Source organism: Rhamphochromis longiceps, linkage group LG1, assembly GCF_057381845.1.
Source record: "Rhamphochromis longiceps isolate RC_006_pf linkage group LG1, R_longiceps_female_GT1.1, whole genome shotgun sequence".
NCBI classification, from domain to species: domain Eukaryota; kingdom Metazoa; phylum Chordata; class Actinopteri; order Cichliformes; family Cichlidae; genus Rhamphochromis; species Rhamphochromis longiceps.
In genome coordinates, this window is record NC_140557.1 from 22573043 (window position 1) to 22594474 (window position 21432).

General features: G+C 42.7%; 1 protein-coding gene across 4 annotated transcripts in view; it reads right to left on the minus strand.

Annotated features, from left to right (window-relative positions):
* syt7b (synaptotagmin VIIb) overlaps nt 1-21432 on the minus strand; it is a 135655-nt gene that overhangs the window by 29880 nt on the left and 84343 nt on the right. For 3 of the 4 annotated variants that reach the window (XM_085402666.1, XM_085402669.1, XM_085402668.1), the window contains 2 exons: nt 16067-16414; nt 11025-11147 (listed from right to left, as the gene is read on the minus strand). In XM_085402666.1, the coding sequence (XP_085258792.1) occupies nt 11025-11147; nt 16067-16414 (471 nt within the window). The remainder of the gene's footprint in view (nt 1-11024; nt 11148-16066; nt 16415-21432) is intronic. The other variant, XM_085402667.1, reaches the window with a different exon arrangement.

The window sequence follows — 21432 nt, forward strand, 5'->3', positions numbered from 1 at the left end:
AACATGAGGGATGAGAGTTACTTTCTGGGCCTGAATAGGAAGTGTGTCTCCATAAACATGTATCTGGGTCTTGCTGATCATACACTAGCCCTAGGAGACCATGAAACACAATATAGGTCCCACATCCCATGATGGATGAGGCTGAGGCGCCGATGTCAGCGCTCCCCACCAACGGGGACAAATCACTCGGGCACCACCCCCCTCAACACACAGGCTAATACAACAAATGGAGCCATGGACAGTGCTGGACTGCTTTGATGCTCTTTGAATAGACTTCCACTGACTTGCTCTTGACATTTATCCACTGGATGGAGCTTTTGTTGTTGTAAATTCATGCATGAAGAGGGCTGCAGTGACATCTTCTGCATCTGAAAACTGGGAGGGGAAAAACATAAAGAAAACTCAGATCAGGTGAGTTTACTGTCATGGAAACTATTTATTTTCTCCTCGCTGATCTTTGTCTCTTTTACTGCGACACTCCCCTCACTTTCCTTTCGTGGCCTCTCTAAAATCAGCTCCCTGCTCAGAGCCACAAGCAGCAACAAGGGAAATGGTGAATGAGCTCCAGACTTTGTTCTGACAGTATTTCTTTTCTTTTTTTTTTTTTTTTTAAAGATATTTCATTTGTGCTGACCTACATTGCTTTTTTTCCTCCAATCAACCTTCCTCCCAGGGCCACTGGCAGCTTCAGAGGCCGCCATGGGGACCACTGGCCAGCCTGGAGTCATTAAGAAGCTTGACTCGGCCTGATTGCTGGCTCAGGCACACAACTGAAAGATTCAGATATGCCATCTGACAAAGGGTGACAGCAACTTCCTGCTTGATTTATACTGTACAACATTACCGCTGCCATGATTACAACGTTGATTCCCACCCATTTGAACAATTTAGACATTCAAGACTGTGATTACACCCATTAAATGTCACATAATGGTGGACAAAATGGCTTAAATTTCTTCATCTCTGAAGAGTCTTCTAATTAAGCCTTTTTTCTATTCAGGCTTTGGGCAAAAAACATAAAATAATAAGCGCTCACACACTAGGAAAGCTTATAAATAGAGATATTTTTCATTTTTGGCTACTTGTTTGCAGCAGAACAAGCTGCAGACACAACACTTACCCGCTATTACAACATAAATTTGTAATGAAGGTTATGTTAGCAAACAAAATATTTACACTCTTAGTAGACACAGAGCATTTATTTAGGGATTCTATAAATACCTCTCTTTGTTTATGCTCCATAGTCTTGTGTCTGGTTGCTATATGCTCCACCAGTTAGCTACAAACTTTCTCGTGTGTGGTACTGATTGTTAAAGATCAGAGCACAGGTGAACTATATAAACATGCACGTGGACACAGCTTATATATAATTTATATAGCATCACACAGTTGCTACAGGAAGGTGCTCTATTGGACTGAAATCTAATGACTGTAGAGGCCATTTGAGTACAGTGAACTCATTGTCACATTCAAGAAACCAATTTGAGATTATTTGAACTTTGTGACATATCACATTTTCTTGTTGGAAGCAGCCATCAGTCATCAGAAGATAAAGGGACTTACATGATCACCAACAATACTCAGGTAGGCGTTTTTAAAATGGTAATTAATTCGTGATAAGGGATCCCAAAATCCCCATCCTGCACCTACCATGAATTCTTCTTTCTCCATATTCTGATGCTCACTTTGAACTTCAGCAGGTCAACTTGGCCATGTCTACATGCCTCAATGCAGTGAGTTGTTGCAGTGTGTTTGGCTGTTTAGATATTAGAGTCGGCTTGATGGAGAATGAGATGGTCGTCATTTAAAAATCTCAGTCATTTGATGCACACACACACAAACTTGACTTTCAAGCTGATTTTAGGTATGAATGTTGTACTATCTCCTAATTGTATCATTTGCAGCTAAAATATTGAGTTGGGAAACAGAAGTTAAAAAACTGCAATAAAATAGAAGAATCAGAAAGTGTGTTGTCAGAATAGTTGGTGGTCTTTAACTGCTAACCAGTCAAAGTAATAACTCTCCACTGTGAAGGTGAAAGCTGGATGAGCTATGATAAGCTGTGTAGCTTTCAGTTCCAGTTTTATAAATCATAATGATTTGATTTGAATGAACAGGCATTGACATGCGCATGGCTTGCACTGAGTGGAAGCAGTGCGCAGTAAGTATTGACAGCTTTTACAAACTCAGCTTTCAGAGTCTGGGGCCAGTAAGGGTTTATTCATATTTATTTCTCTGCTGCATCTCTGTGTGTGGTGGATCTCTGAACTCATTAAGATGCAGCTCCGCCATGCAACAATGGTTTTCTGAGATGATAATAACACAAACAGCTTCAGAGCTTCCATCATAGTTATCTGCAGGTGGGTGATTACGTCCAGTACGCTGCAGGGTTTTGGCTGGTCTACCACGGTGACCCAAACTGACTTACATAACATGGAGCTACGCATAAGCGATTACAGGACATGTAGTTTAACCTAGAAAAAGAGGCATGCTTTATTCTACAGATAAAAGAACAACAGGAAATTAAATGTGTATTTAGGTTTGACTTGAAATATTACAAATTCTGCACTGTGCAAAGGCCTTGAGCCTCCCCTCATTTCTTTACATTTTGCTGCCAAGTTTTAATTTTTAAAGCGATTTTGAGCAATATTCTCCAGGTTTTCTGAAGGTCTTTCAAAGTATGTGTCATGGTCCTGCGACCATGACTCAGTGACTTTATGTTTATGTTCTTTATTGTTATTACTTTCATTATTATTCATGGCTGTTTTGGGATGGTTTGTGTTTGGGATTTTAGACACTGGGTTCTGGGTTTGTGCTCCCTCTGTTGGTCCCTGGTGTTAGTGTTCCCCTGTCTCGTCAGGTTAATCAGGTCCAGCTGTTTCCCCCACCTGTGTGTGATTTCCCAGTGTCTCTTTGTGTACTTATAGTGTGTGATTTCCTCTGCTCCTCGTCGCGTCGTCTGTGTTCATACCTGGTGTAATCCCCTGCGTGCTCTCCCTGCTGTTCTTCCTTCATGCTCAGGTTTGCTATTTCTTTGTGTAGTTTCTCCCAGTTAGTTCATCCTTAGTTCTGTTTTACCATCCCCACTTTATATTGGATATTATCAATAAATCACCCTCACACCTGAATAAGTGCTGCGTTTTGAGTCCTCCTTCCGCTCTCCACACGGCCGCTGCCCCGGACCGTGACAGTATGACGCGACCACAACATGGACCCAGCAGCGCTTAACCCGTCCAGGGAGCTACGGGAGACACTCATCGATGCCACACAGGAGCTGATCGACCTGTGGCTGGAAAGCCCGGGTGGCACGTCCCAGCGCGCTATAGAGAGGCGGCTACAGCGTCTGGTGACCGGTCTCCCATGGCTTCTGGGCTCGCTCTGTTCGTGGGAGCGGGAGTTTCTCCTTTTGGACCTTGGACTACACCCCCCGTCTGCATTCACTTTCGAGCAGCCCGATGCGGTGAGTGAGCGGGATGCATTGCTTTCCCCAGTTTCCGGGACTTTATTTTCTGGGGCTATTCAGAGCGGGATGGGAGACTGTACGGGTCGCTTACCTACCTTCGTGGTAACGGATCCTTCCCAAGTGGGCGTGTACAAACCCTCTGTAAAACCGAGAGACTGTTTCTCTGCCGCTCCTTCTGAGCCAGGACTTTATTGCCATTCTCCGGCTCAGTTCTGTGTCCAGCCACAAGCTTCCCAGTCTGCAGCTCAACCGTTAGCCTCCCTACGGACACAATTACCGGTTCTGCTGCCGCTCCAGTTAGCCACTCAGCCACCACCACCGCTAGCCTCGCTACAACCCATAGTTCAGTTAATGGCTGAGTCACAACATTCACACTATTTTTCCACCGCTGTTTCTAAGCAGGGAGATGAACTGTTTTACAACGGACCTGTTCCTCAAAAGCTGGCAACAATAGAGACTGTTGCTCACTCCGGGGCTTCCCCAGAGGCTGGGTTACTGCCCTCAGCTTACTCTGGACCCCTGGAGGCCAAGATGCCAGCTGTGACCTGCACCGGGCTGTCACTGCCTGAGCAGGGTCAGTGCTCTGCGCAGCTGCAGCCCTCCGTATGTGTGCCAGAGGCCCACATGCCTACTGGTTTTGTTTCAAATGTGCCAGAGGCCCACGTGCCTACTGGTTTTGTTTCAAATGTGCCTGAGGCCCACGTGCCTACTGGTTTTGTTTCATGTGTGCCTGAGGCCCACGTGCCTACTGGTTTTGTTTCATGTGTGCCGGGGGCCCCGGTGCCCACTGGTTCTGCGGCTGTTTTCGCTGGGGGGCCCGAGGAGCCCGTCCAGCCTCCTGTTTCGCCTGCTGGGGGGCCCGAGGAGCCCGTCCGGCCTCCTGCTTCTTCGGCTGGGGGGCCCGAGGAGCCCGTCCGGCCTCATGCCACACCGGCTGCCACATCAGCTGGGGGGCCCGAGGATCCCGTCCGGCCACCTGTGGCTGCTTCTCCACCTGTGGCTGCTTCTCCACCTGTGGCTGCTTCTCCACCTGTGGCTGCAGCGCTACCACCTGCTACTGCCACGCCGCAGCCTGAAGCTTCGTCCTCGCCCGGCCCGGCTTCAGCTACAGCTTCGTCCTCGCCCGGCCCGGCTTCAGCCTCGCCTGGTTCTGGTCCAGCTTCATCCTCGCCTGGCCCGGCTTCAGCCTCGCCTGGTTCTGGTCCAGCTTCATCCTCACCTGGCCCAGCTTCAGCTACAGCGTCAGCTTTGCCTGGCCCGGCTTCAGCTACAGCTTCATCATCGCCTGGCCCGGCTTCATCATCGCCTGGCCCGGCTCCATCATCGCCTGGCCCGGCTCCATCATCGCCTGGCCCGGCTCCATCCACGCCTGGCCCGGCTCCATCCACGCCTGGCCCGGCTCCATCCACGCCTGGCCCGGCTTCATCCTCGCCTGATTCTGGTCCAGCTTCATCCTCACCTGGCCCAGCTTCAGCTACAGCTTCGCCCGGCCCAGCTTCAGCTACAGCTTCATCCTCGCCCGGTCCGGCTTCAGCCTCGTCTGGTCCAGCCTTCGTGTCTGCATCCTCGTCTGGTCCAGCTTCAGTCTCGCCCGGTCCTGGTCCGGCTTCGTCCCTGCCTGGTCCGGCTTCATCCTCGTCTGGTCCAGCCTTCGTGCCCGCATCCTCTGCCACAGCATCCTCATCTTCACCCGCAGCGCCTGGTCCAGCCTCAGCTTCAGCGTCCTCATCAGCCTCGCCTGGTCCAGCCTCCGTGTCTGCATCCTCGTCTGGTCCAGCCTCCGTGTCTGCATCATCGTCTGGTCCAGCCTCCGTGTCTGCATCATCATCTCCGCCTGCTGCGGTCCCGGCTTCCGTGCCCTCAGCCTCGCCTGGCCCAGCCTCATTTGGGTCTGGAGCTAAACGGCCGTTTTCTGGACCGCTGGCTAGGCTACTGGCCGGGCGCCGTCACCTGAGCGGCTGCCGTTGCCTTCCGCACGGCCGGCCCCCGGACCCTCTTCGCCTGAGCGGCCGCCGTTGCCTTCCGCACGGCCGGCCTCCTGAACCTTTTGTGCGCCTCCACGGCCTTCTTCGTGGCCGGCCTCCTGAACTGTCCCATCCCGGCCTCCTGTGTTATCGGGCCCCTGGCCGGCCACCTGAACTGTGTTTTGGACTCTGCTCCCCTGCTCCCCCAAAATCGATGCAACTATTTTTTCTGCAACAGAAAAATACCACCATGCAATATTGTCTGACTGTTAACAGTTTTATTTTTCATGACAATAATCCTAAACACACTGCCAACGCAGTAAAAGTATACCTGGATAGAAAAACACACATTGAAACACTATCAGTCATGGGTTAGCCTCTCCAGAGCCCGGGCCTCAATAGAACAGGAAGAAAAGGCAGCCAACATCTAAAGAAGAGCTTTGAATGTCCTTAAAGAAGCCTGGAGAACTATTCTGAACACTACTTAAAGAAATAAAAAGAAAGCTTGCCTAAGAGAGTTCAGGCTGTGCTGAAAAATAAAGGTACTCGTACCAAATATTGATTTTCAGGCTCGTTGGAATTGTACATCTTTTTTTTTTTTTTTTGCCTTATATACTGTATTCACATATATATTTTACAGATGCTTCAACAAAATATTAAGCAATGAAGGTTGGTTTAAGACTTTTGCACAGCACTGTATTGACACTGGCTTTGTATCCTGAATCAAACACTAAATTTAAACTTCTCACAAAACATGACACACTTTTTTTTTAGAGGTGATGTGAGGTTCAACAATTAAAACAGGATGCTGTGCAAGTATTTCAGGCTTTAGATGAGTCACAGACAGTAACAAAATATCCAAAGCTTTGATAAGCAGCTCTAATGTCTGAGTGCATTGCACTACGGTGTATCTCTGTCAGCACTGATTCACCCTGTACGACTCAGCATGTTTTGCTGCCATCGCAACAACATGAAAATTAAACAAATATACGTCCTTTAGGTTATCGTTGCTTATTCTGAAATTGGGATTTTCTTCCATTTATCATGAGCCATTTATCCCATTTTCAATAAGACGCTTGCTGCAGGTTTTGTTGAGTGCGAAAGCAACGAATGCTTTCTCACTTGACAAAAACAAAATGTTGCCTTGTTACGTAAAAGTGATCCAAGCGACAAATTGATCATATGATATTTTTTATTGCGTCCAGCTGGTATTAGTCACTGTCAGTAGCTGGTTCAGTGCTGTGACCACAGATGTCTGGATCATCACACTTACTGTCATTTAACATTTTTATTATTTTAACTCCATAGTCATTTTTTAAAGGCGGCTGCAGTCTGCTGCTATGGAGCAGACAAAAGATAGATCTTTTTATTATTGTAGACATATTTTTCTTTGGATGAGGGGCTCTGATATGATTCGTGCCAATAATTTGCTTTGCAGCTGAGATGATGTAGATTAGCAACTAGTGACTGAATCCTAGAAACACATTAAAGCTGCACTAATATTTTCATATTAATGGCTCGAATGACTCTGCCTACTGTGAAAGAGATGGCCCAGAATACTGAACTGACAAAGAGTCATCATCGGCTCTGCAGTTGCCCTTACAGAGATGTTTAGCAGCCCACGCATTCAGTGATTTGGTTCAGTCCCGCTGCTTATATATATATAGATAGATATAGATAGATATATATAGATCTATCTATCTATCTATATCTATATATATATATATATATATATATATATATATATATATATATATATATATATATATATTGAATGAATGCACTTTGCGCTAACATACTCATTATAATATTAGTGCTACAGTATGTTCCTTTTGCTCGCAATTACTAACCTTGTCTCAACAAATATGGATCTGTGCTAATACACAGCACACACTGCGTTTGTCTCTATCCTGTCATTTCTCTGTTATCAGATTAGACGTCTGTAGATATTTGTGCTCTGAGCTGTACTTGATTTCATTAATAAACAAACAGAACCTCAGACCTCCATGGGTGTGTATTTATATCTTGCTGAATATTTCTCTGCAAAGCGGAGAACAAAGGTTTCCTGCGCTTTCTGTCTGACGGCTTCTCGTCTTGTCATGGATATATTCTTGGCCGGAACGTCTCTTTGCGTCGTACTCAGGCTGCTGGGCGCTGTGAAAACGGCCAGGAGCAAGTGAACAGACGGGCACAGGGAGCTTAAGAGGTAGCAGGAGAGACAAGAGAGATGAGGGAGATGGACAGAGATGATGATGGAGAGCTGTTATTAGCTGTGGAAGGACACTAGACAACTTGGCCCACGCAAGCCCTCTGGGTAGAGGCTCGCAGGCTGGCTGTGATTAGAGTTGGGTGCTTGACAGACCTCCAGACAGCTAGAGGGAGAGAGCATAGGGACAAGAGGTAGGCTAGTCCTCTTCCCTGACTTGTCCTTAGATATTTGATATTAAATTTTAAAAGAAAAAAATAAAAGGATAATTGTAGCAATAACATTAGGAAGAAGAAACATTTATCACATTTTTTCTTCCAAGAGAGACTTCTGGTTTTCCATCAACCGCAAATTCACAGCTGACCTAGTTAGAACGGCACACTAATATGCACTGCAGAGAGGTTTTGGGAAAACTCTGAGCATTTAAGAAACTTAATGCAATTCAAAAGCAGAATTTCTGCAAAGGTAAACAAAACATAACAAACAGACAGAGCCCTCGAAAAAAAAACTGCACCTTTATGATGAACTACACCTCTACTTTATCCTCTGCCCAGTAGTGTCAAAACAGTGGGATAAGCACTTTATCCGTCAAACACAGATGCGATAAGCGAGCAGCCTGTTCAGTCCTTTGTTCACTAGCTGAGAAACTGTGCTAGTCTCTGACGGCTGCTCTGAGATCACTGGTAGATGAGAGGTTAGCATATTTTTAGACGGGTGTTTCATGTGAGGAATCTTACTCCTAAATAATGAGGGTGCCCTTCCCGTATGCCTGCAACTCAAAGATCAAACCACCAGTGAAGAGATGCAGACAAGCCAACCATCAGAGGTCTGGATGGAGAAAACACAGGCCATGAAAAATGGGATAAAGGAACTCAAAATGTGGGTATGCAAAACAGAAATTTGAGAAAACATAAAGGTAAAAATAAAGGCAAAAGAAATGAAAGCTCTTTAGTGCTGGAAGCTGGAAAAACCTAATAATTAAAGGTAGAAACCCAGCTAATATAAATGTACCAAGCAGGGCTGCCCACTGAGAATACCAAAGACACTTTCTTAGTATTATTTCTGGGTGAATTTCTCAGAGGAGTGAAAAGACACTAAAGGTTTGGGTGATTAAAAAAGAAAGAAAACGCCATGAGTATTTTGATTAGTTACCTTTGTACAAAAAGCACAACACTAAATAAAGCTTTCAGACAGCACCACGCTTATGCACAGTTAGTCTTTATACTGTTATACAGCAGACAGGTTGTATCAAGTATCTTGGGGGAACTTGCCACAGTCTGTCTCACTGTCCTCTGTCTTCAGGTAATCCCGGACTGACTCTGTGATTTTGAGATCAGAGCTCTGTGGGGTTTAGACCATCTGCTGCAAGTTTCCTGCTGCAGCTCTCTACGACTGAGGCAGCATGTTGGTCTTATTGTCAGACTGCAGAATGAATTTGGGAGTGACACTGATACTGTTGTAAGATGATTAACAATCTTAATACCCAAATGCTTTGAAGTTTTACACAATGCAAAATAACTACATCAGAAGTAGATTGTACATTGTGGAGTTTAAAAGGCTGGCTTGTTTTTAGATTGAACATTTTTATTTTATTTGGAAAAAAAGACAAAGGACATACTATTAAACAGAATCGCAGTGCTGGCAGTATAGGCTTTGAAATAACAATAAGGTTACATATATAAAAAGTTCACAGGTCTGTCAAAGTAAAGAGAAAGTACAACCCCTGATCAATTTTCTTTAAGTTCTAAGACTCTACACACCAGGACATTTTAAACCTGATCCCTACCAGGTCATAAAATATAATGAATACAACCTGAGATGAACAACAAAACACGACATATTAGACCATGTCGTTATTTAACAGAAAGTTTAAGAGAAACTAAGCCAAACTATAGAAACAGTGTGTGAAACACACCCCAGCACACCCCACGATTCAGCAACTTCTAGAATCACCTTCAGCAGCAAAAACTCGAAGCAATCGCTCCTTTGTAGGACGTTATCATCCTCTCACATTTTTGTGGAGGAATTTTTGCCCGCTCTTCTTTACATTTTGCTTCAATCCTTGGAAGTTTGTGAAGATTTATTCATACACAGATGTTTCACAGTCCCAGATCAACATTTTAATGAGGCTGAGGACTGGCTTTGAACTGGGCCATTGAAGCACTTCTTTTCTTTTCAATCATTCTTTTGCAGATTTGCTGTCAGACAGATGGCCTCACATTTGACTCTAGCATGGTCGACTCAACGGCTGCAAAGTGCCAGAGGTCCTGTGGGTCCAAAACAAGCACAAATCATCGCCCAGTGTGGTGAAAGCCAAACAAAGCACAGCACAAACACCGCAGTGCTTAACAGCTGATATGGGGTGTTTGTGCTGATGTGTTTGGCTTTCACCAAACACGACTGCGAACATCATCTGCTTCAGAAGTCTTGTGCGTTAGCTCGGATTTACGTTTGCAGACATTAGCTGCGTTGCCATGTTCTTTTAAATAGAACAGCTGATCTCCTGGTAACCTTTCCAAATAAGCCATACTGTTCTGTCTTTCTCTAACTGTACCATGATAAACTTTAACAATTAGGATGCTAACTGATGGCTGTAGAGTCTGAGATGTAACTCTTTTGACAGTTTCTCAGAATACTGCACAATCTGACTTTGGGGCGAATTTGCTGGGATGTCCACTCCTGGGAAGATTAGCGAATGTTTTGAATGTTTTCCGCTTGAGAATAATCTTTCTCACTGTAGAATGACAGACTTCAAATTGGCCATATAATCCTTCATATAGTGATGCTCACACTTACTGATGATATCTAATCAAACTGCACTTGATTACCAGCACCTGGCTGTTACTCACCCTTTAAATCACTATAAAAGCTATAAAGGTGTAGTTAATCTTTCACACACTGCATCTGTACTTTGGCTTAGTTTTTGTTAAATAAGTAAAAAATCACACAGTGTAATATGTAATGCATTGTAGTTATATTTAGCTCATTGTAACAGTTGCTAAGGACCAGATTATGTTTACCAAGTCTTGATAATGTGAAACCTTACAATTGAAAGAAGGTCTACATCTTTAAATACAGTTATAATTTATGAGAACAGTAAATACATAACTGTTGGTTTGTAATATGCTACTTAGTGATAGTGTTATTATGAATAATTTGCATTTCAAGCAAGACTAAAATTGCCATGAAGTGTTGATCTTTCAGGTGACTCTACTGTACGCTGCGCACTTCTTCATCACCACAGTGGAGATAAATAGCCCTGCCCCGCTTAAAATTACAATCCATTACACACCTCTTCACCGTATGACAAGCAGCTACCTCGGCTGCTCGTTTTGTTTTTGTGCTTAACAACTCACATTCTTCACATTCCCCTCTCTCTTTCTCTCATTACCTTTTCTCTGGTGTGGTTTCATTTTCTTTGCTCGCTGGCGCTTCCTGTAGATCTGGGAGGTTGGCAAAGTCATCCTGTTCAGCCAGCCCGATTGCTAGAGACAGAACAACCATCTTCCCCTCACTGGACACACACGCACACAGACAGACAGACAGACAGGACATCACAAGACCATAGAGGCATGTGGGCAAATAGGCACAGGGGCACACACATCCAAAAAACACAAAAACAAGCAGCGACAGATACACACGGCACACAATTCATGTACAAAGACAGAGAGTGGGAGAGAGGTGGTAGATTGCTGTGAGGACACTATTATATTTCATCTTAAACATATGTTCAATCCAAACTGCACTTTTAAATGTCTCTCATCCAAACCTGCGAGCTACGAAGTGATACAAAGGCTCTTTAATAGGACATGAATGCTTGTATTCCTGACAGTTTTGGTTATCAAAAATGTAATTTTCTTATAGTGAATTTGGAAAACACTTCATTTTTTAATGCATGACATGTACCTTTGTACATAACCTGACCCCTTATTCCAAATGTGACTGCCAGCTAGTTTGATGTGCATATATATTTTTTACACTAATATACATTTTCTAGCCAGAAGAAAATAATACCTTGTTGGACAACCTTTAGCTTTGACGGCAGCATGCATTTACCATTACATAATATAAGGTTACACAATATCACTATATTTATTTCTGTTGAGAGTTGCATTAATTTACACAAGAGATGGATCGCTGTGTGAGGTTACGGTTCGGGCTCTGTGGTGGCAGATCCATGTGTAAAAATGATCTCTCATGTTCCCTGAACCACTCTTCTACACTTTGAGCCTGATGAATCCTGGCATTGTCATCTTGGAATATGCCGGCTCCATCATGGAAGAAAAAAATCCATTAATGGGAGAACCGGGTCATCCTGGTCTGGGGCTTATCTCATTTTTGGGCACCTAAGATTGCTGATCCTGGGCCTGACCAACTGAAGCAACCCCCGGCGATAACACCGCCCCAACAGGCTTGTATGATAGTCACTAAGCATCATGGGTGCATCCATCTGCCGCTCTTCTTGCCCTGATGATACCCTTTTCCCACTGACCCATATACATTTTTTTCTAATTAGCTTCATTGATAAGTGTTTTTCTTAAGGTTACACAGCAATTTAGCCAATATAAGGCTCTCAGCTGAAGGTGGTGATTTATTATTGGTCTGGCAGTGTAGATTATGTGTGCTTGTTAAAGGTAACAAGGAAGCACCATTAATTCGGAACCTTTCATTGATCCCAGGTTAGTATTTATTCATTCTTTGGTTTTATTATCAGTGCTGTTTGTTACACAAATGATTTAAACCTTAAGTTATTAGGGAAGTTTTGTTCTTTACCATTAACTCATCGAGGCCGTGAGTTTGCAAAGAAAAGTCACCCGGTCTTTGAATTACATTAAAGTTTTGTAACATTTCAGATAATGTGTAATCCCTCTGATTGCCTAATGTACTGTATGCTGTAGCATTTGGATGAGTAGAGATTTTTTTCAGCCAATTTATTGCTTCAAAGCTGAATTTCTTCAGTTCATTAACACTGACACAACACTGCACTGACATTGTATATGTGGCTATCATTTACTATTGTTTTTGTTTGTTAGAGAATAACAAAAGTGATGTTCAACAACGAATAACTTTTGATAAATAAGTGGGGGCGATCACATTTTTTTAACACCACTGTATGTTGCCTCTGTGAGTAATAAATATGCTAATATTTGTACAGAAAACCCTAAAAGAAAGGTTTGGATTGTCTCAGAGAAAAACAGAATCACCTGAAATGACATGCAAATGACATGCAAAGCAAAAAGAAAAAAGAAAATCCACAAAAACAGAGGTGCAAGCATACCTGCAACAAAGAAACACAATGTTCATTTGCAGCTGTTATTGTCTCTCTAAACAAGCCTGAAATCATCCAAAATGCATTTTACTGAACAACACTGCGCCATGAATTCAAAGCCATGCAAACAGTGCCCTTAACAAATGAGCATTTGCCCACAACTAACCTTGTGATTCACAGTCACAGACAGTAAGTCACATGTATGTACATATTGTACACTCTTCTAGCTTTTTTTCTCCATTCACCACATTTATTTTTCATTTTTTACAACCCTTTACCATAGCATGCATGATCCAAGGACAACCTTAACATATAGTATTCTTCACCACTACCTCTTCCCTTAAAAGCCAAATCCAACTTCAAAACATGTTTTTTTTTTCTGATGTCTTGCAGCCCTTAACATCAGCTGGCTTAGTTTTAGGCTTAGCTATAAAAGATTCAGCCTCACATTTATTTATTTATTTACTTTTTATTTGGTGGATTAGGTGCTGTCTTACGTTTATCTGAATGCCTTTGTTGTGAATAACAGATAGTGGTGGGTGCTAATGAAATTGCAGAGACCCAAATGTTTATTTTCTCTCAAAAATTGAACTGGAAAAATTTAACTCCTGCAGCAGCGAGCCAGTCACGTTGGCAGCGCTGACTTCACGTGTCGACGTGCATGTAGCTTAGAAACATAAATAGATTTAAATAGGATCAAAAGATTTAAAAAAAAAAAAGAAGAAAGAATCCTATCTCCTTCCTGATGTTTCCAGTTTCTTCTTAGCTTTTCTCTGATCTTCCTCCTCTCATCTCTGCACATTTCATATTTTTTGTCCCCACTCTCTGGAGTGCTCCCGACCAAACAAGGTGCTCTTTGTTGAAGTAGTATTGACAACAAGAGGAACACATTAGTACTTGAGAGGCTGCAGCCCACTGGGGATGTGTAAACAGCATCTACATGACGCTCATCGATAAAGTGAATGGATTTATATAGATGACCAAAAAAAAGACACACGTGCTCCACGCTGAAATCATTGCCACCTACATCAGGTCTATTGATTGGAAAATGAAAGGGGAGCAGCTCAGATGCCACACTGCGTGACAGGTATGGTCACAGCTGGAGGGTGAAACTGCTGCTTTTGCTTGTTTATACACCACTGATCACAAATGCATGATACCCACACTGCCCCCACCCACCTCCACGTCTCCCTCTCCCACCACCTCCAGGGTCAACCGCTGGCGTGTTTGGTCCAACGAGATTCACGAGGACAGGGACAACCACCTTCGTGTGCATGATGTGCACAGCCTTATTTGAATGATGATTCACATAGGCAGGGAGGTCAATAGCCCCGGAGACACTGCTAATGGGCGGACATGTAAAAGGTACAGAGCAAAGAGCTATGTGCATGGATGGATGTGTGTGTGAGCATCTATGTTTGCGGTCAGGCGGGAAGGAGAGCTTTTACATGAGGCTGCTTTGCAGAGCACATCATCTGTAATCTATCACTCAAGCTAAGGGGTGGAGGAAGGCTCTCCATGCTCGGTATCAAAAAACAATCACTGACCATCGCACACCAGAAGCTTCTCTACTCAGTGAAGAATGAGTTGGAAAATTGGTGTTGAAAAATCACTCGTGACTTTGGCTAACTTTGCTTTATTTTTTTGTAACCCAGGTTGGGCTTGTTATAAGATTTCTGCTTATGATTGGATTTTTTCTATCAGTCTGTCTTGAAAAAAACTTTAGAAGAAAACAAGTTTTGAAATCTGAATATTTAAAGATTGTTTATTTTATTGTTAGGCCTAACGCTATCCTGCGGTATCTGGCTGTTTTATACCACCTAAATCAAGACATAAAAGATGCACGTAATAGGGAAAAAAACAGAAGTTTGTATTTTATGGTACTGCTGTGTAGTTAATATATGCATGCTGTGGTGATGCACAGTTCCAGACCAGACAAGTTTAAATCAAGTTTGTTTTTCTTATGACCTGCTGGAATTACTATAAAAATATATTAAATATATGATAATAAACAGATGTTAAATCTGAACTTTTGCATGTGCCAGCGCTGTTTTTGTAAAATTTAAAACTATACACAAGTAAATAAACACAAATAAATGTAAATGGGAGCTGAAGAACATTAGAAAGTGATTATAAAATACCTTAAGAGAAGATAATATCACCTATTATTTGAGACATTTACATGATTGGCAATTAACAGCAATGAAAAACTAATATGTTAAAACCCTTGATGCCCGACACACACCTTTTCTACTACATGCATATTAATATCACTACACCCTGAAAATAATCATTTAAATGAGTCTCTTGGGGACAACCTCATCAAAATTAATAAATTGAAGTTCTGCAGAGACCGTAGAGGATTGCAGTTGATTTTGGTTCCATCCTGTGTAAAAAGCACACGCTTTGCCATTTTGTCACTTTATTAGACCACAGCTTATTCGGCAGCCCTTCAAGAAATCCCACACTCATGAAGAATCTCTTTCGGTTTCTGGTGCTTTATACTGAGAGCTTTATTTTGTCAGGCATGAGTGAAAAAAAGGGGGGCGAACAAAAAACCTCTCAGCAGCACTCAACAAGATTTAACAGCACCACGTTCCAGCAGTAGGATGCAACGTTTGAGTTACTTGTTTGAGTATTTAAAATTTGAGTGTGTTCCTTCTAATTGCCTACATTTCAGAAGGAAGTTTGATCCGCTACTTTTACGTACAGAGATGCTTTATTATCAACTTAACCACAAATGTGGTGCATTTAAAACAGTTCAAATTAGCCCCGTCAACCACCTGCAGCAGCAAAAAGCTATTTAAACATTAATGATATAGTGATAATTATGTATTAGTGCGACACTCACGGGTCCATTTTATTATTCCTGCTATACTTCTCTTGTTATGAGTAATATTAAACATTTATATTTCGGTACACTTTTGAAAGCAGAACTTTTATTTTACAAAGTAATTTCACATTCGACTATTTATACTATTACTTACAGGATTTGAAGACTGACAATGCCACAGATCACACTCCAGCACACAAACGATAATTTGAAAACTGAAGGCAGGATTTAAGAGACTACAATGAAATGGTGCACTAAATTTAATAAATTTGTATTTGAAGTGCTGCACATATGATCCTCAACTTTACTTATAGGAAAGTAAAGTACTTACAGGAACGACTTAACATCCAGACCTCGGGTTCGGATTTGCTCCACCATGTGGTCCCAGCTGCCTGGATTTGACCTTGATCGGCCTGTCCCTGTTCCTCTGTACCGGGAGGCTCCAGCCGGACTCCCCCGGACCCCCCGCGGGCCCCCACGGTGGCCCCCCCCGCCTGGGCCTGTGTGCAACTGGCCCAGACTCTGCGAGGTGACTGGGGGGTCGTTGGGACCCGGAGGAGGCTGGTGAGTGAGGGGCTGTTGGAGGCTCTGCTGCCGGACCAGGGGCCGAGGGCGCGCCACAGCTGAGGACGGGATGTGCTCCAGGGTGGAAGCTGATGAAAGGGAAGCGTCCCCAAAGCTGAACGGATACATGGGAACACCGAGGACAGAGATGGATACAAAAAAAAGGAAATAAATGGAGTTAGAGATACGTAATGGGAATATAGAAGAAAGAGCAGGCCGTTTTGAGATGAAAGGGTGAAAGATGAAAGTATAAAACAAATTTGTAACATGTTATTATGTTGATATCAAAAGGAAGAGAGGATAAAAATGGCCAAAACATACATAAGCACAGCACTGACTGAACTCTAGGAGTCTGCAGTGAATATCCAAGGGAGAGAGACTTGAGAGAGAGCAAAAATCAGTAAAGAAGGAGTTGCCAACAAGCTTGAGATACTTGTTAAACATCTGCAAGAAAACAGCTGTGCTGAATTTTTGCCTTATCTTGCCTAGCTGACCATACGTGTTTAGTCTGGCATACAACATATCATTCATATCCAAACTGGCGACTAAACAAACCTCTGCTTTTTGTAGAATCACAGACAAATTAAAAACCTGCAGCCAGTGACACTGGTCCCACTGGAAATGCACATTTTGCAGCATCAGAATGCCAAAATCAGGGTGTAGTCCTCTTTGCAGCTGTCCTTCAGGTTGATAAAATGACGAAAGCCAAACAAAATTATTTCACACGGAGTGACATGGGTGACTCTACATTGAATCTAAATGCCCATCATGCCAGCTGTTCCACTAACGAGCAGCTAGTGCTGTCTAATAAGCCCATTAAAAGAAAACACACGAAGGCAGTCTGTCTGTCTATGAGCAAACAAACTGATGAGTTGCATTCTGATGTGTTCAGCGGTCATAGTTTGGGAGATTTTTTGTTGTTGTGCGTGATGCATTCAGTGGGATCAGGTCTTAAAACTGCAGCCGAAATCTAGAAAGGGTGAATCTTCAACATAGACAGATCTCCTCCTGCAGCTCTTCCTTCTTGTGCCAACTCCCTCCCAGCAATCAAGCATATGAGCATTTGCTCACACAATCAACTCTGACTTTAAACTTCACATAGGAACATGAACCCAGCTCTCCCAGCTGAAAGTTCTCCAGTTAACCACTAATACCTCCAACATCTTAATTCTCGTGTGGACTTGGACTCTTATTCTACTTTACATTACTCCTGTGATCAGGTCTGAAATGATCTGATTGGTCCGGTCTCCCATCACAGGCTCGATTCTCCAACGTCTGATTAGAGCACAAGAAGTGCAAGAGTCTAGTCCCCCCCCCACCTAAGACCACTGTAATTACAATATACTGAAAGGTTATTAGGTTCTTTTTCCCCTTTTATGATTCTACAAACATGGTTCCTACCTCAGCGTTAAGTGGAATTAAATTGGAGCTTAAGGTATAGTAGCACTATCTCTTTACTTGAGACTCGGCTCTCCATCTGCAGTGCTGAATTTCTTTCTCTCCGTTATCTATCTCCCTAATTAGCCTTGACCTACTTCTACCTTCTTCCCTTTTGCTTCCACCAATCTTTCTCAAAGGTCCTGTCGGCTCCTGCTATGTTTTCACTCGCAGCTCTTCCTTTTACCTTTGTGGTTCTCCTCTGCCTATTCATCTTTTCTTTACCCTCAGCCCTCACATCACTCTATAGCCACACCACCTCCAATCACCGTTCCTTAAGTCTGCCCTCTAATTACAGGTCTGCTACTCTTACAAGCATGTAATAGTGCTTCACCCCTTATCCTCCCCTCAATCACTGCCCTGCCTGATGACTGTAAGCTTGTGCTAAACAGCTCTGTCTGAAGCTAATGCAGTGAGGGAGGATTTACTGCCTGGACTTGAGTTGTGTACAGCAGCGCTCTTTGGTATTACCTCGGCTCTGACTCTGTTGGAGAGCCAGGAGACAAGCACCCTGAGGAGCAGTGCAATGCTGGATCAAGTAAATACAAGACAGGGCTCATATACATGCTCTGGTGCATGCATGTTTTCTCTCATACAAACGCACACGGAGCACACCATTAGATCTTTCCTGGGGAGAGACTTTGATGAGTGTGTTTGTTTACTTGTGCCTAATATTCGAACTGAATGAATGTGAATTAATGTATAAAAGTCATTTGGCGGATTTCTGTTGAGCAGAATTATACGGTTTTGAAGTGGGAGGAGGGCATTTGGGGTTCCAGAAGTTTGACTTTTTTATTTATTTTCCTACACAAACAGCTATGGGCGACTGTTAGCAGGAGCACTTTCATGGCTTGGATTATCCCAGCTTGAATAATCAGTGCAACAGGTGAGCAACAGCAATCAGGAAGTCCGATTTTTCAGTAAAAAGTCAAAAACTATGACATAAATCGACGTCATTAGGGCAAAACTGTTTTGAAGATATGATCATCATTAGAAGAAAAAAATATTTAGAGCTCTGATCAGGAAAAAGAGTTTCAAGCTAGATGTTCATGTAAGAAATATGAACAACTTAAATCTTAACACAAACAGTTCACACAACCACTTATCCAAGCATAAACATGAAATAACTAAAATATAATCGCACAACTTCTAAATTAATCATTTGAACCTAAACATTTAAACTTTTATGAGTCTTTGTACTGAGCTACACAGTCTTTGTACACCAAGACTATGTAGAATATATATTTTTAATAACAGTACACTGTTACAGTAGATCATCCCTTTATATGTGCTCTGATAATTTTAGCTTCAATTAATTTAAAACCTTTTAGCATTTTTTACTATAGGTAATGTATTTTATAAGGATTCTTAGCTTTGATGAATTTGATTGTCTGGCTGTGTTTTACTCTACAGGATGCATTGTTCCTCAGATAAAGGAATTGGCATGTGACAGGACAGGTGGGCAGGTGTAAAATGGGATGTTAAAAGAGGAAAATGATGACCTACGTTATTGCTGCATGATGATTTGAGCAAATGAACTAAAATTTGCAGCTAACTTTGGTATAGCCAAAATAAGAAGGTGACTTAACACCTTTAACACCCCTATATTCACCAGACACTTCATTAGTTACACTTTTCTAGTAATGAGTTGAAGCCTCTTTTGCCCTCATAAATGCATAAATTCTTGGTGGCCTCTGAGATTCTGGTCCATGCTGGCATGACAGCATGTCAACATTCACTTGTGTGAATCTCCCATTTCACTACAACTCAAACGGGCTCTATTGGATTGAGATCTAGTGACTGTAGAGGCCATTTGAGTACCATTACTTGGTAGGCTAGGCTAACTGAGGCCACTGATGGTACTGAAGGGCAGAAAATGTGTATCCCCCACACCATTACACAAGAATCAGCCTGAGCAACTGATACAAGATGGGATTTTTCATATTGTTTATGTCTAATTCCGACCACACTGTCTAAAAGTCATAGCAGAAATTCCAACTCCTCAGGCCAGGCCACATTTTTCCAATCTTCTGTTGTCCATATTTGGTCATCCCATGAGAATTATAGTTTCAGCTTCTTGTTCTTAACTTGTTCTTGGTCCTTTACCGCTGTAGCCCACCTGCTTCACGGCTTGTTGTGTTGTGAGGTCAGAGATGCTCTGCTTCATACTTTGATTATAACTAGCGGTTATTTGAGTTATTGTTGGCTTTCTATCAGCTCAAAGCAGTCTGGCCATTCCCCTCTGACCTCTGGCATCAACGAAACCTTTTCATCTAGGGAACTGATGTTCACTAGATACTTGCTCTTTTTCTGACAATTCTCTGTAAAAGTCTAAAAAGGTTATGTGTGTTCAAAGTTGCCTAAATTACCTTTCTTCTAAATGCTCAGTCTGAACTTTAGCATACTCTGCTTTGCTGCCATTTGACCAATTGATTAGATATTTGCTTTAATGAGCAGTTAAACAGGAGTACCTAATGAAGTGTCTGGTGAGTGTGTAATACCCCTTATTTTGGGGGGTTCAATAGTCACGTTATCATAGCTGACATCATGAAAAATTAGTATATCTTGATGGTTTAATGGTGACATTAAGCCAGATGTCTGAGCACATGCCGTATTACCTGCTTCAAGTCTTTTCACTGTCTTGAGTTTGACTAATTTTATCATTTGAAATATTCTAAGCCCTTTTCAAGCGGTTTCCCTTAAAATTGTGCTTTCAGGTACTGTACATCATTGCTGCCTTCTTTATTGGCACGGTGGCACCAGCCACAGTCATTCATACACCCTGAGCACGCTCCCTTTTTATCTGCTGTATCCAATTACTGACTTAGAGGGTTATTTTCACATTTCTTGCTTGAAAGTCAATTAAGATGACTATAAACCTTGAATGATTTCGTAATTAAGGGAAATTGAGGAGGGTGAAAAACAAGGAGAGCGAGAAAATATCAACAGTGAAGGGTGAAAGATCGTATGGCAGAGAGACGTAAATGCTCAAAAATAGAAACCAATTCCAAAGGAGAAATGGAAATACAGGTGGATTTAAAAAGAGCAGGAAAACAAAACAGAGGAGTGATAGGAGTAAAGAATAATGTGGTGGGATAACTTAATTGTGGGGCGATCATGGCTCAAGAGTTGGGAGTTCGTCCTTGGGCAAGACACTTCGCCCGTTGCCTACTGGTGGTGGTCAGAGGGCCCGGTGGCGCCAGTGTCCGGCAGCCTCGCCTCTGTCAGTGCGCCCCAGGGTGGCTGTGGCTACTATGTAGCTTGCCATCACCAGTGTGTCAATGTGTGTGTGAATGGGTGGATGACTGAATGTAGTGTAAAGCGCTTTGGGGTCCTTAGGGACTAAGTAAAGCGCTATACAAATACAGGCCATTTACCATTTAAATTCATGTTTATATCAGTATACTATTTAAATAAAGGTCACTCAAACATAATGCACAGACACAAGAAAGCACAATTTCAATAAATGCTGCGAGGTGAGGAAACAGAACCATTGTCCTACATTTAGGGCATGTGTTGTCTAATTGGTGAAGATGTTTTCTTGGTTTGCTTGCAAATTGTTTATTTGCCTGTGTTTTCTTGCTGTGCACTGAGCTCTCCAGTTCCCTAATTTTCATTCATCATTTTATGCATGGAGGCAGTTTCTATTATCTTCAGTCCAATCAAGAGGCAAATATCAATTCTGAAATCACAGTT